Genomic DNA, 12,954 nt, shown 5'->3' with positions numbered 1-12,954 from the left:
TCGGAGAAATTACTTTTTAAAATTTGGAAGGAGACACGGACATGCAAATTATCAGAAATCATTCGTGCCTCGTACCAGTTCCGTATGGTTAATGAATTCAAATCGAAAGTAATTAAGTAACATCCCGTTTAAATTGATATTCATTAATTCTACGTTAGCATACCTCGATCTTACGCGCAGAGATTTATCCCTTGAGTTTTGCCCGCAGTAACGAGAGAGATTGTACGTTTATCGGCCTATACCGGAACAACTCGACTCGAAAGACACGCGCCGTGACAGCGCGTGACGTTTGAAAGAAAAGTGCGCTCGGTGTGCGTATAGCATCGGTCGCCCGACGCGGGACATTCCTGTCAACCGGGGATCGGGCACGAAAACGGGGAAGCGAGCTCTTCGAGAATAGAGCACTACCCTCAGGCGCACCCCGGGGGATCGGCGGGCGCGCTGGCGCTCGATTTCCGCGTGTGCCAGTTATCCAACGGCACGGACATTACGTAAACTGACATTTTCGCGCAGCTAATACGAGCGAGCGAGCATGCGATTCCAGCCTGAGTTAGCAGCGAGCTCTACTGTGCGATAGCCTTTCCCGCGCGGACCGTCTCGAAAGGAAAAAAAAAGAAAGACTCTGTCTCGATAAATTGTCGCTGTCGCGCGAGACCGAGTAATCAATTCTCCGTCCGGTCGATCTGAGATCATTCGTTACGATCACACGTATACCATTAATTGTGAGCCAAATAACTCTGATTGAAATGGTTCATTAACATTTGTCTAATCTTGATAAGATAAGAATAGAAATCTTACAGAAGATTCTTATAGGACCTTCAAAAAATGTCGACTGGTGATTTTAATGCGATCGTATATAAAAATAATCGTGTTTAATTCGATGCTTAATTCATCAATAATGTTGGCGCGTACATTGTTATATTTTTGAACACATAAAAAATCATGTAAAAGAGAGGCAAAGTATGACACTTCGAACGCGTTAGAGTTAATTGGCTCGGCCGCGTTTACGGTGTGGCCTTTAACGCACCTCTTCGCGCTCGGCGACGCGGAGGAGGCGCGCAACGATTAATGAGTCAGGCAAACTCACCCACTCTCGACACGACCGCCAGGATCAGCAGCACGCTGCTCACGATTATCATCTTCTCTCCGTTGGCCGTTGGTCGCTGGCGTGGAAATCACGACGTCAGGCCTCAGCTGACGGTGGTATCGGCCAGAAGACGATGGGGCGCGATCGCGGCTGTTATATCCTCTTCGCCTGCTGCACGCGGACTCTCACACACCCCGACCGGCACCGAAGGGAGGCAAAACCGGCGCGGGAAATTTGAAATTCGCTCGAGCGTCCTCGGCGTCCACCGGACTCGAGGAGGGATGGGGTTACCCGCGGATTGACCTCGCGGGCCGATCCGTCACTCCGAATCTTCCGTGTTTTTATTTTCCCTTCCTCCTTGTCTCTCTTCCCTCCGACGAGCGCGCCGACGAGCGAGCCTACGAGAGCCGCAGCAGCAATGCAGCGCCGTGTCGTTCAGAGCCGCGAGTGCGCCATGGACGTCGCCAGAACGTATGCTACGGTCACGAGGAGAGAAAGGTGACTGCGGGTATATACGCGAGGCGTGCACGATACCGCCTGTCTTTCATGGCATAGTCACCTTTCTAGCGGAGCGGGCAACAAAGAAGGGAGCCTTGGTGCTATACCCACCACCGCGCGCGTTGCCCACCACCTCGGGTAGACGTATCCGCGATCACCAGGGATGGAGTGGGGACCAGGTGGTGGACGTCGGTCGCCTCCGACGGCCGCTCGAAATCCGCGTTATCCGCGTCGCTCCAGCTTCTCTCGCCACGTTCGCGCTGCATTGTTAACCCTGAATCCGTGTTCTCGGTTTCCTGCGGCCAAGGTGGGAGACGAGGGTTGCGTGATGATGAAGGGATGCACTCCAATCCGAGTGGCGAAGCCAGATTTCCGTGCGATTCTTCAGATCAGGGCGAACTTTTCAAGAAACGGATAGAATCCTCGTAGAAGGAAAACTGCAGATTGTTGACAATGAAAATTCTAAGCTAATAATCATGATCGAGTTACAATTAATTAGTATCATAGAAATATTGTCATGAAATTATGATCGTCGATTACAGTATAAATAAAAATTATTAACATCATTTGTTTAAATATTTCTGTGTAGAAGACGAGTTAACAAATTAATTAAATTAAAGTCTACAATCTACAATATTAAAGTTTATAATCGCATTACGGGATCTACTATTAAATGATCGATAAAAATAGTTATTGTTACCTCCAGTGTTTTTTTTGTATAAAACAGTTTATTTTTTTCCCCATATAAAATGACTAATACTATATCTTATTACCTTACATTATTTTTTTTCCGCAATACGATTACATGGAAAATGTTTAACAGATCGGAACCATCGCTTCGTATCGGATAGAATCAGAATACCTACGGCCACCGCGTAGGACTTTTTTTTTCTTTGTACGAAGAATTATGCTTGCCTTCAGTGGCCGGTAACGATTGGAACATATTTGATTAGGATTGTTCGCCGAGCAAAGGATAGAGATTATCCTACCAGTTTCTATATACACCCAGATACTAATTTACATTTATCAATTGATGCAACTCAAGGACAATCGTAAGGTAGACGTACAGTCGTGGACAATGAGGTTACGACACTTTTTTTTCAGTGAATTTACGAATGTGAATTTATTTAATAAACTCACAAACATGTTCTATATAATTAAAATGACGTCAAGACTAACGTCAAATTATATCATTTATTTAATATTATTTGAGAAACATTATTAGAATGTTTAAAACCACGCGTTCATAAAACTAAAAAAAAAACTCACTAAAAAAAACGTGTCGACAAAAATGTCATTGTCCACGAGTGTACCTATCCAATCGCTGGAATTAATGACAATACGAAATTCCGAGTAACAATAAAAGCTTCAATTAATCCCGCAGTCGTTTTTGATTCTCTCTAACGCATACACATATCCTCCTTAAGTTGCAGAAATATATTATGCATAAAAATTACGGAATAACTTCTTCGATATCCCTCTCGAATGATTACGGAACGCACAATAGAAAAAAAAACATATCACATACATAAATAGCTTTCCGTCTTCGGGACGTATGCAGATGCCACATTATTGTACGGTCCTTCTAACCGAGGGATTATTACATGTTATTTCTCTCATCGTGTAACAACGTATATCGGTGTAAACGACTAGATATTATTGCGACGCCTTGAACAAAGAAAATTTTTTTTTCTTTCATTTCTCTCCCTTTTTTCTTCAAGCACGTTCCTGAGAACTCGGCAGTATTCAAATAGATAGATATGCTGAACTAAATAAATATGCTTATTGGACTCGAAGTCCGCTCGTGAACCAATGCGATCGATAGAACTTGGTTACGAAGTAAAACAATGCAGCATACGCAATAGCACATAAACAATTGTGCACAATTCGATAAATCGAATCAGAATCTCTTTGGATATAAAATTTGATCAACTTCAAATATACGAAACATTATATTTTAAGAGAGAAGAGGGATAAAAAGGGGCGAAAGGGGGAGGGAGGGTTAGTATAAGACGATGCTTAAAATCATACCACATCAAAATTATTCGATAGCAAGAAAAATATCGATGAGCGCATTAAATCCTAACATCTTTACAATTGTTTTTAAATATAAACAGATCTTGCTTGTGCACCTCCCGTCTCAATACAAACATCGACTTTCACGTCATCACTATCAAAAAGCACTTGACGAAGTCTGCCCCTAAGACTTTACGGATTTCTTACGTAAATACGAACTTCTCCCGAATCTAAGAAGAATTACATGAAATACATTTATTCAAATAGAAAAACATTTGAAAATCTCTATGATTAAAAATATCGTTATACATACAAACGCGCTATCTTTTTGTTCCTTTTTGCCTTTTTTTTAAGCTGCAAGATAAATATTGCACGAAGACACGCACGTCAGAAAAATTTGATTTTTCTTTTTCTCTTTTTTTTTCTTATCAAATTGCTTAAACGATTTCAATGGCCAGTATGTGAAAAATCCAAGTGTTTCTTAAACAAGTTCTTTTTTTTTAAATTAATTTTTCGTTCGTTTCTTTTTTTTCTTTCATTTCTTTTTTTTTCTTTCGTTTCTTTTTTTTCTTCGTTTCTTTTTTTAAATTAATAATTACGAAACGATTTGTATGTACATCAATTAAATGCTGTTACCTGCAGTTAGCGATAGCTGCGCGAGACATCGTCAGATAGAAACGGCATCATTACGGCTCTACAATTTGTACAAAATTACTAGCAAATAAATCGCAGGGGATATCACCATGCGTCCTCGCTGAATAACGGACTTTGATTTGCTGCCCGACAACACCGATAGCCTAATATGGCGTAGCACGTAAACGCGCAAATATTCCCCATACATCTATACGCGTACATTTCGTATGACGGATAGATCTGTTTTCTTTTAGCTCATACTTATATTGCACTTGTTTACAATTCGCTCTTTCCTTCACATTTCCTCGAATGTTCTGTACATACAATATCTTTTCTGACCCTTATGTTCGCCGTAAGTGCAGAAAAGATAAGCGCCGCTAAAAAGAAATAGATCTAGTATCGTACGCGAAGATTTCGCGTTGTCCAGCGAAAAAATTAAATAGTCACGCGTAATCGAGCAATGTGTGTACAATTCTAATTACTAACTAGTTCAATTTGCCTATACTTCTTGCGCAAATTGCTCACGGAATCTTTGAACAGTACCGGGTCCAGTCGCATATTGGATCGCAACAGTGGCATATACCCGAAAACAGCGACGAATGTATTCATGCACGTTTGCCGCTGTATGAAATGATCCGGGTCGTTCCACGGCGATCTGAAAAATTCAACGGTACGGTGTGAGTCAGAAGCGCGATAACGATATCGCTACGGTATGCACATATCTCGACGAAAGCATAATCTATATCTACCTGATGCCAGCTACCGTGGTATCTTTGTACAGCTTGCGCTGCGTCACTTTGATAGGCGGCCTTCGGGTTACGTGACTCACCAGGAAGTTCATGAGTATATCCTCGCAGTTCTGCGACTGCTCGACGGTCTTGTGGAGAGTCGAACTCAATAACTCGGTATATAGAGTATTATAATAGCGGTGGTAAAAAGCGGCACCGGTGAGAATGATACTGTAGTCGTTTGTCCACTTGCTGGTGTAACCCCAGGAACGCTGCGAACGCACAAAAGCCCAGATTAGCCCAGATTACGAAACAGATTGTAGACTGAACGGAAGTCCATTTAACGCCGGCTGGCACCTACACCTACCTTTGAGTCATCCCAATAGTGGGACCTCGCTGGATACCCCACTATTCGATCGGGAAATGACCGCCAGACCGTAAAAGCGAAGTCAATCTCGTCGGTATTTAGAGTGGCGTCCTCGTCGAGCGACAATATGGCACTAGTTTTGATTAACGGATGAGGATAGAAACGTTGAGATATGCCGTCAACCGCGACAACGTGGATTGACGCTCTGATACCTTGCCAACGTGGCTTCCTTGGCACCGGAATGTCCGAGTTCCACATAAGTATTATCTTGAACAAAATAATTCGTTACAACGCACGTCACGCGGATGTCATCGCAAAAAAATTCATAGCAGAGGGAAATAATAATAAATTAGCAATGGATAAGCTTACCTTATCTAGATATTTGCTTTTCGCCAGGCTCCTAAGTAAACGATAAAGTACGGCGGTGGATCCCAATTGCGAATAGATTATGGCAGTGAAAGTGTTACCAGGATTACTGTTTGAAAAGGGAAGCTCTTGCTGGCTGTCGGCGAATTGCGGCAAAATTGTCAGTGCTCCGGGATTAGTATTCCAGACGATTCTTTCCCGTGCACCTTCCCATGGCAAACGCTCGCGAATATTCTAAATTATATAACATAAATATAATTAACGAGAAACGAAATAAGAAATTATAATAAGATGGAACAAAGAATCCGCAATTACCTCAAACACAGTGAATACAATTTTTTCAATAGAGGAAAAATATCTCTCCCATAAAAATTGTGTTTGTTGTCGTAGTTTAAGAATTTGTACATTGGACACGGACCTTAATATGTCTGGAATCTTTAAAATAATAGATAATTTAATAATCCGTTTTGGAACAAAATAAAGTCAATTCAAAATATTTGTACTTGCGTTTCAACTTACTTGGAGCAGCAATCTCTCGTCGGAAAATATTGCAGCCTGAGTCCAATCGATGCGCTCGTGAAAGGGAAGAGCCCAACCGTTACTTAAAATGACTGGAATACATCCCGATCTCAGGGCTTCCAGAAACCGAAAGCTACCTAATCGTCGTCCTCGCGGAACCAGACAAAACGTAGCGTTCATTAATAAAATTTCATAGTCGTATCTGCGAAATGAAAAATATGAAAAATTATATTTCAAAATTCACACGTACGTGCTCACATGTACGAGCCAAACGATTCCAGCATCTTTTTCCTACTTACGTGTCGTACTCCTGATTATCCTGCTGACAGTGTTCATCCTGCAATTCTCTCCAGGCCTTCCCATGACGACAAGTCGTAACGAACACCAAGTCTTTGCCGTTGTGCAGATGATAGAGAGCATTTCTCGTCTCGGATCCAATACCGTGTACGTATCGCTTCCCCTTAAATGCCGCCACGTATTTCTTATTATTGGGAAAATTATTCTCTAACGCTTGCCCGGGTTCTCCGCCACGTTCCGAATGTTGTTTACCGAACAGTGGTATCGACACGTCGAAGTCAGGCCTGTGCCTAAAGATGGACATGCTGGCCTTGGCGAGCATGGCGTAACCCATGTCAAAGGTCAACGATTCCTCCACGTAATCGGGCCACGTGCCAGAGTACAAGTTAAATATCAGATGATTCCTTCCATTATTCCAGTATGGCAGGTGCAACAGTTTCGAGGGGAGGTTGTGTACAAATTCAGTAGACAAAGGGTCTCTATCTAACGTATCCAGGGCTAGGACAAATATACATGCTCGCGCCGGGTCCGACGTGTAGTATCTCGACTCTGTGATAACGTTTAATATTTTTTGGTATAGCGGACTTATCACATCCTCGACCGGGTAAACGTACACGGTGAAACCTTGCTTGCACCGGGTGAAGTCGAAGCAGGTCTCCATGCGACAGTGCCGCGTACGCTGTGACGTGGTAGCCAGAGCCCCGCTGGATGTCTTTAAATCTTTGTCATAGAACTCTTCGTTTAGACTTAAATATGAAGGCAATCGCTCGTAAGGCAACTGAGATCTGCCTGTCCAGTTTTCGCTTTTTAAACGGTACCCGCCGAAGTAGCAGTAACCAAGAAACGCGCATGTTACGAACAATAGTAGATAGCGTTTCTTGGCTTGCATCTTTGCGATACAGTCAGGTTATACAAAGGTATATGATAGTTCTAAGCATTATTTTCCGCCGATGTAAGTCTATATTCAGTCACAAACACATGTCGCAAGTCAGTTACTTGTGTTAGGGCTCAGAAGTTCCTCCAGGGTACAGTCACTCCTGTTCCTCCATATTGCTGCAACAAGATAAAGGCACGTGTCAAGCGTACAATCGACCTTTCGTAAATCAGATAAAAACATGCGCACCACCAAATTTGACTAGTATTTGAATGATACATTCGAATGTTACACAAAAACTTTGCGGAGAAATGTACATTGATAAGGCTCGTTATCATAGTGACGAAGCATCTCACATACATATCTACGACACGTCGCACGTTATTGTTACACAATTATTACACATATATTTTCGTATACAATCCTTTCCCATTCCAATTGAGCGGAGAAAAATGCGGATTCGTAAACGAAACACATCCGGAGAAATGCTATTACCTGTTCGAAACTAAGACAAAGAGTGGCTATTGACAGAGAGGGTTCAGGCTGCTCGATCCTCGCAAGAGACATGACGGCCCGGGCGGATACAAGCCCGTCGACAACAAATCCCAACCGGGGGCGATCTTCCACGCGACACAACGCGCACAACGCGACGGCAGATTGTGCGACAATCCGCTGCGGACGACACGATCCGCCAAGCCGACCTGGGCCTACACCTAACCTACAAATCGCGCGAATCGAAGCTCGCGCGACTATCGGCGGCACCGTAATTTCCGCATCGCGAACAAATGGCACGCGCGATCACTCATGACGATCACCCTCGGCGCGAGGTACGCCCGTCTTACGGCACCGCGGTCGCGCACCGCCGACGCGACGGCATCACCAGCAGCCTTCTAGGTTATCCGCGGCAGCACAGCAATGTCCCGTCGGGCCCGGCGGCGACTTTACGCCCACTCGCATTTCGGGCCGGTGACGCCGGACGGACGCGCGTGGCATCGATCGTCGAACGCTCGCGAGTGCAAAATCATTTGCGCGCCGCGATGCATTGAAATGAATCGCTCTAAAAAGGAATCGCACATACATACGCGAGAACGGTGCCGTGACGTCGCGACGATTAGAGTAGTGGCACACTGGCACACACCGCCTACCGCCCCTCCTCCCTCCTCGCCTTACTGTCCTGCGCCTCACTAGTCACTTCACGTTCACGCTCGCGCGAGAGCGGCGCGGGTCGCGGCAACTCGCGAACGGCGAACGAGCGTTCCACGCATTTTATGCGATGCATAAAATTGCTTAACCGATTTACGGACGAATGCACATGCGTTACATATGTAATAAAATAATGAAATTTAAAAACAAAATTTTTTGTACGCTTGTATATATGTATGTGTGTGTGTATGTGTGTGTGTTTGCAATGTATTGTATAATAATTAATATAATGTGAGTGTGTGTACGTTCTTTTTTTATATTTAATATACAATTTATATACGTAATTTTTATATTTATATATAATATTTACGCGCGCACGAAAAATTTTTTATTTGTATACAATATTTATACGCGCGCGAAAATTTCATTGCGTAAACGTTTTATTAAAATTTTTATATAAAATTTTTATATAAATTTTATATAAACATGTAGATATATATACATAAATTGCATTATTTATTATTATATATCTGAAGTTATTTCTATCGTAGAATGAGGGTCGTGGGTATTTTTTAAAACTCTGCTTTTACATGCGATTTCGATCGCACAAACTTTCAATCTACATCAATCTACAAACTTTGGACGCATGCACAAGAATATTATGTACAAATATATCGCGTATGCATTCCGTATATTCTTATAAAATGTTCAAAATATTACTCTACAAATTTTTATAAGTCGCTTAAAAGAGAATTGAAAGAAACTTCCACGAGCACGATAGATATAGGGCGAAACAAAGAAGATTCACTTAAAGATTCTAACTTAGGAAAAAAAGAGGTAAAGGGAACTTTTCACAGAAAAGTTAGCATTCTACTTCGTTTGGCTCTGTTCGAAACTTATTTATAAAAAGCTATTTGAATCATTGCCGTGGAACGTCTCATCGATGATCGATCAGTACACGACACCATTGTATTCGCGAAGGTAGACACAATACCTCATTAATAATCAAATATATGCAAATCTCTCGACACGTGTCCCAAACTGGAATTGTCGACAGTGAATGTACATCTTTATCGATCGACTACCAATTTCTGGCCAACTTTGAACTTTATAAAGAGTTGGCGGAAACAATAATATACGTTACGGATTTATAGCAAGAGAAAGAACTTCCGCGGAAGTGCAAGGCATGTTTCTTAGAACTTAAGAATGTATATAATAGGCAAGTCGCCGCAAGTCGTACACGAAGAGCCCTTGAATCGAGTTGACAATGCACGGATTGAAATACACGACGTTAGCTGAAACAAGACGACAAGCATGGAAGAGGCACGTTACACCATTCAACGTTCGTCGATCAATTTCTCGCGCGATTTATTATTATTGACATCGGGAATTAGCGTTCCTGGAAAGTCACAAAGTGATACGAAGAATTACAAACTTTCGCGCGTATGTATATATATGTATATAGAGAGAGAGAGAAGATTATTCTCGCGAATATCCGCATTAAAACATCCGCTGCACGGTGGTGCATGCAGTGACGCATATAAGGCGGCCCGTTGTTCGCAGAAGCGGATGTCGACGATTTGCAATTTAATAACCATTTCTCGTTAGCGCGTCGGAGCGAATCGCGAACGATTCGAGGTTTGAACGATTTTCGGATGCTCCGCCGACTCGATCGCGTGCGATCGGCTCGATCAAGCTATATACTTACTCACAGGAAGACGATCAGCTCGAATTCGATGCGAGCTTCGGTGCGGCTCATCCCTTATACGGTGTCCGCCGTGCCTTCGACCGCGATCGTGGCTCTCTTGCGAAGGCGCAGATTTCTATGTATCCTAGATCCGAGAAATGAAGTGAGGCCAAATAATTCAGAAGAGGGTGTAGCAGCCATCCTTTACCCTGCAGTAATGGGTATTTGGAATTAATTCCAAAACGTCAAAATTTCCAATCAATATTATTAAATGTACACCAACACTACTTCATAAAGCACTGTACGCGACTACCGGATAATTATCTCGCGCGTCTGGCTTTAACACAATTGTTAAGCTATGGCATGTCAGCAATATTCTATATAAAGAAATCTGTGCGCGAAAGGATTTTTGAACCGGCACGAGAGAGCCGCACATAAGTCGATGAACCGTACGAGATAAACAAGATATTGGAGGCAGCAAGTGTAAGAGGTCGTAAGAAATGAGTGACGTGATTCCACATGGCGTGAGACTAAATTAAAAAAAAAATTAAAGTAAAAACACTTGTCGGGAACGGATCGAACGGCCCGATATCGATTCGTGAGTTTTCGAGAGCTTCTCGAGCGTTTCCCCTGCACGTTCGAAGGACTTTGGAAGAGAGGCTCGTCTTCCCGATGCCGATCGTGCCGCACTGAATCGCGCTCCTTGACGAAGTGGACGTCCGCCGCGACGATGGAGTTATGAAATCCTTACCTTGACCACACACAAACGCGCGATCGTCTCTCGGCGCACACGTTATTGTGCATATATACGCGGCCGTATATATGTTGCACAACGTTCGCGAGGAGTAAACGCTTTTTTTTTGCCGGCCGCGCGAGGAATTTGTACCCTATTCTCATGCAGACGCGGATGTTGACGCTTCCTCCGCGAGGCTCTCTCTCTCTCGTGTCTCGGCGGAATATCTTTGGGTACGGCCTTTCCGTATTCGAACGGAAGAGAAATAACGAACGCTTTTGATTTCGTTATCGTAATGCTTATCATAATGCTTGTCGCGATAGAAATTAACATCTGGACATGCGAGCCTCGTCGTGAACGTTATCTTGCGTGCGTCACAGAGCATATTGCAGAGCTGAACAGAGCTCACGTTGGGATATTAATAATAAAAAAAAGCCGTTGCAAAAAAAACCCGTTCCAGTTAATGGTCAATTATGTAATTATTGATCGTCTTCCATGATCTTATATGAAAAAATACATGCTCGTATCAGAAGTCATATACACGCGACCCGTGGCTTCCGCGAATTTAAATGCGTCAACGTTATTCGTGGCGAGGAAGAGGTGGCGCGATTACGAAATCCTCGAAAAAAATGCTAATGCAATCATATTAGCAAATAAGTTATTTTCGCTCGCTTGGACGTTTTTTGACCGACGCCTGGGGAATCGGGCGATTATCGTACGATAATTCCTATCAATTGCCGCTCAGATTATCGAGAGATATGTGAAAAGATGTAATTCGACAATATTTCAATCGATGTGCCTCCAAATCATTCATTCGCGCGCGATGATTCGAGCTCACATTTTTTTCTTTTCTCTTTAACTTTCGCTCCTGTTGAGATAAAATATCATTTTTAATTTTTTTACTTTATTAATTATTTACTATTACAGAAATTTAACGCTGGAAAGACCAAATACATAAAAATACATAAAAAAAGGACGGCCGATTAAATTCGGCAGGGGGTGGTAGAGGACCCTTACAGATTGATTTGTTTTTATCGAATAAATATTCGATAAAAGTGGAACAATCTCGTTAAAGGATGAGGATTGCTTGTACATTTTCCTAATTATTAATTAATGAATGACTTGGTTTGAAAGAGCAAAGAAAAAAGAAGTATACCGGGCGTAATTCAACGCTAGTGGATGGATTTCACTTGATTTCATTTAAAACGCGAGCATGTCCACTCTCCCCGGTTTATAACTCGTAAATTCAGTGATAAAGCAGGGACTGGCACTGTCGACGAGTGCATGAAGTCGAACAGAAACTTCATACTTTACTCTCGCGTTCTTCAAACGATGGCGACGCCGTGGTTAAATCGAGCGGACACTACAAAATACGTCGATATCGATTAACGTGTCCTTCGTCATAACTGTCATGAGTAATTATAAACACGTGATGATGTACGATATAACACGTGTATACGTACGATTCCAAAAAAATGAAAAAAAAACGGACGGTGTAATGCCGCAAATGATGTGAATCACGCATCCCTTTCGCCCGGCGTATCGCGTATAGGCTCGTGACTCAGGGGGAAGTTATACAGTCCCAAGGTTGCGCACAAGAGGGTGGCCCTAAAACTTTTTCGTACTAGCTACATTCGACGGCGCTTTGTTGTTTTATTATTAGCGTGGAACGCGTTATTTTTAGAGGCACGAAGCAGTTTCTTGCGCCGCAGCGAGAGTACATACATGCTCATGTTTGTCTTTCCTTCGCGATCAGGCGGGCCTACATTACTGAAAGAGGAAGAAAACAGAGAGAGAGAGGGAGAGAGAGCGAGATGTTGACGTTTTCGCGCGCAACACTCCGGTGTTTTGATGGCGAATTGGTATATTAGAATAGGAACGCTCGAGAGATCGCTCAGTGGCGAATGTGCAGGCAATGAAACGGCCGCGTACTATAAGTAATCGCGCGTTAATTTAGTTCGGCACCGTGATTTCACCCTACCCTCCCGCCCTGCCGCTCTCCTGCT

The 12,954-nt window shown here is 43.0% G+C and overlaps 2 protein-coding genes across 6 annotated transcripts in view; both read right to left on the bottom strand.

Annotated features, from left to right (window-relative positions):
- LOC105449142 overlaps positions 1-1,156 on the bottom strand; it is a 51,264-nt gene extending 50,108 nt beyond the window's left edge. Inside the window, exon 1 of the mRNA XM_011688146.1 lies at positions 1,088-1,156. Within this exon, the coding sequence (XP_011686448.1) occupies positions 1,088-1,139 (52 nt within the window). The 5' untranslated portion in view covers positions 1,140-1,156. The remainder of the gene's footprint in view (positions 1-1,087) is intronic.
- A 1,956-nt stretch (positions 1,157-3,112) lies between these two features.
- On the bottom strand, positions 3,113-11,061 carry LOC105449116 (exostosin-1). 5 transcript variants are annotated; one of them, XM_011688122.1, is made up of 9 exons: positions 10,967-11,061; positions 10,237-10,424; positions 6,514-7,564; positions 6,215-6,416; positions 6,011-6,130; positions 5,699-5,929; positions 5,330-5,596; positions 4,984-5,234; positions 3,113-4,889 (listed from the first exon to the last, which is right to left on the bottom strand). In XM_011688122.1, exons 3-9 carry the CDS (start codon positions 7,398-7,400, stop codon positions 4,709-4,711), a joined length of 2,139 nt encoding a protein of 712 aa, XP_011686424.1. In that variant the 5' UTR covers positions 7,401-7,564; positions 10,237-10,424; positions 10,967-11,061; the 3' UTR covers positions 3,113-4,708. The 5 variants fall into 5 exon arrangements, with proteins under 5 accessions (XP_011686424.1, XP_011686435.1, XP_011686420.1 ...); XM_011688133.1 differs by lacking the exon at positions 10,967-11,061 and adding an exon at positions 10,669-10,945; XM_011688118.1 differs by lacking the exon at positions 10,967-11,061 and having other exon boundaries at positions 10,237-10,945.
- Positions 11,062-12,954: the final 1,893 nt, after the last annotated feature.

The sequence above is a fragment of the Wasmannia auropunctata genome, unplaced genomic scaffold, assembly GCF_000956235.1.
Source record: "Wasmannia auropunctata unplaced genomic scaffold, wasmannia.A_1.0 LD336111.1, whole genome shotgun sequence".
NCBI lineage: Eukaryota > Metazoa > Arthropoda > Insecta > Hymenoptera > Formicidae > Wasmannia > Wasmannia auropunctata.
This window is presented reverse-complemented; position numbering and strand designations above follow the sequence as displayed.

Bases quoted from the DNA above. Each gene is read 5' to 3' on its own strand.
- LOC105449116 (XM_011688122.1), bottom strand. From the start codon at position 7,400: ATGCAAGCCAAGAAACGCTATCTACTATTGTTCGTAACATGCGCGTTT. The intron at 6,417-6,513 runs GTAAGTAGGAAA...TTCATTTCGCAG, and splicing joins GATAATCAGGAGTACGACAC to ATACGACTATGAAATTTTAT. The intron at 5,930-6,010 runs GTAATTGCGGAT...TATATAATTTAG, and splicing joins TTGTATTCACTGTGTTTGAG to AATATTCGCGAGCGTTTGCC.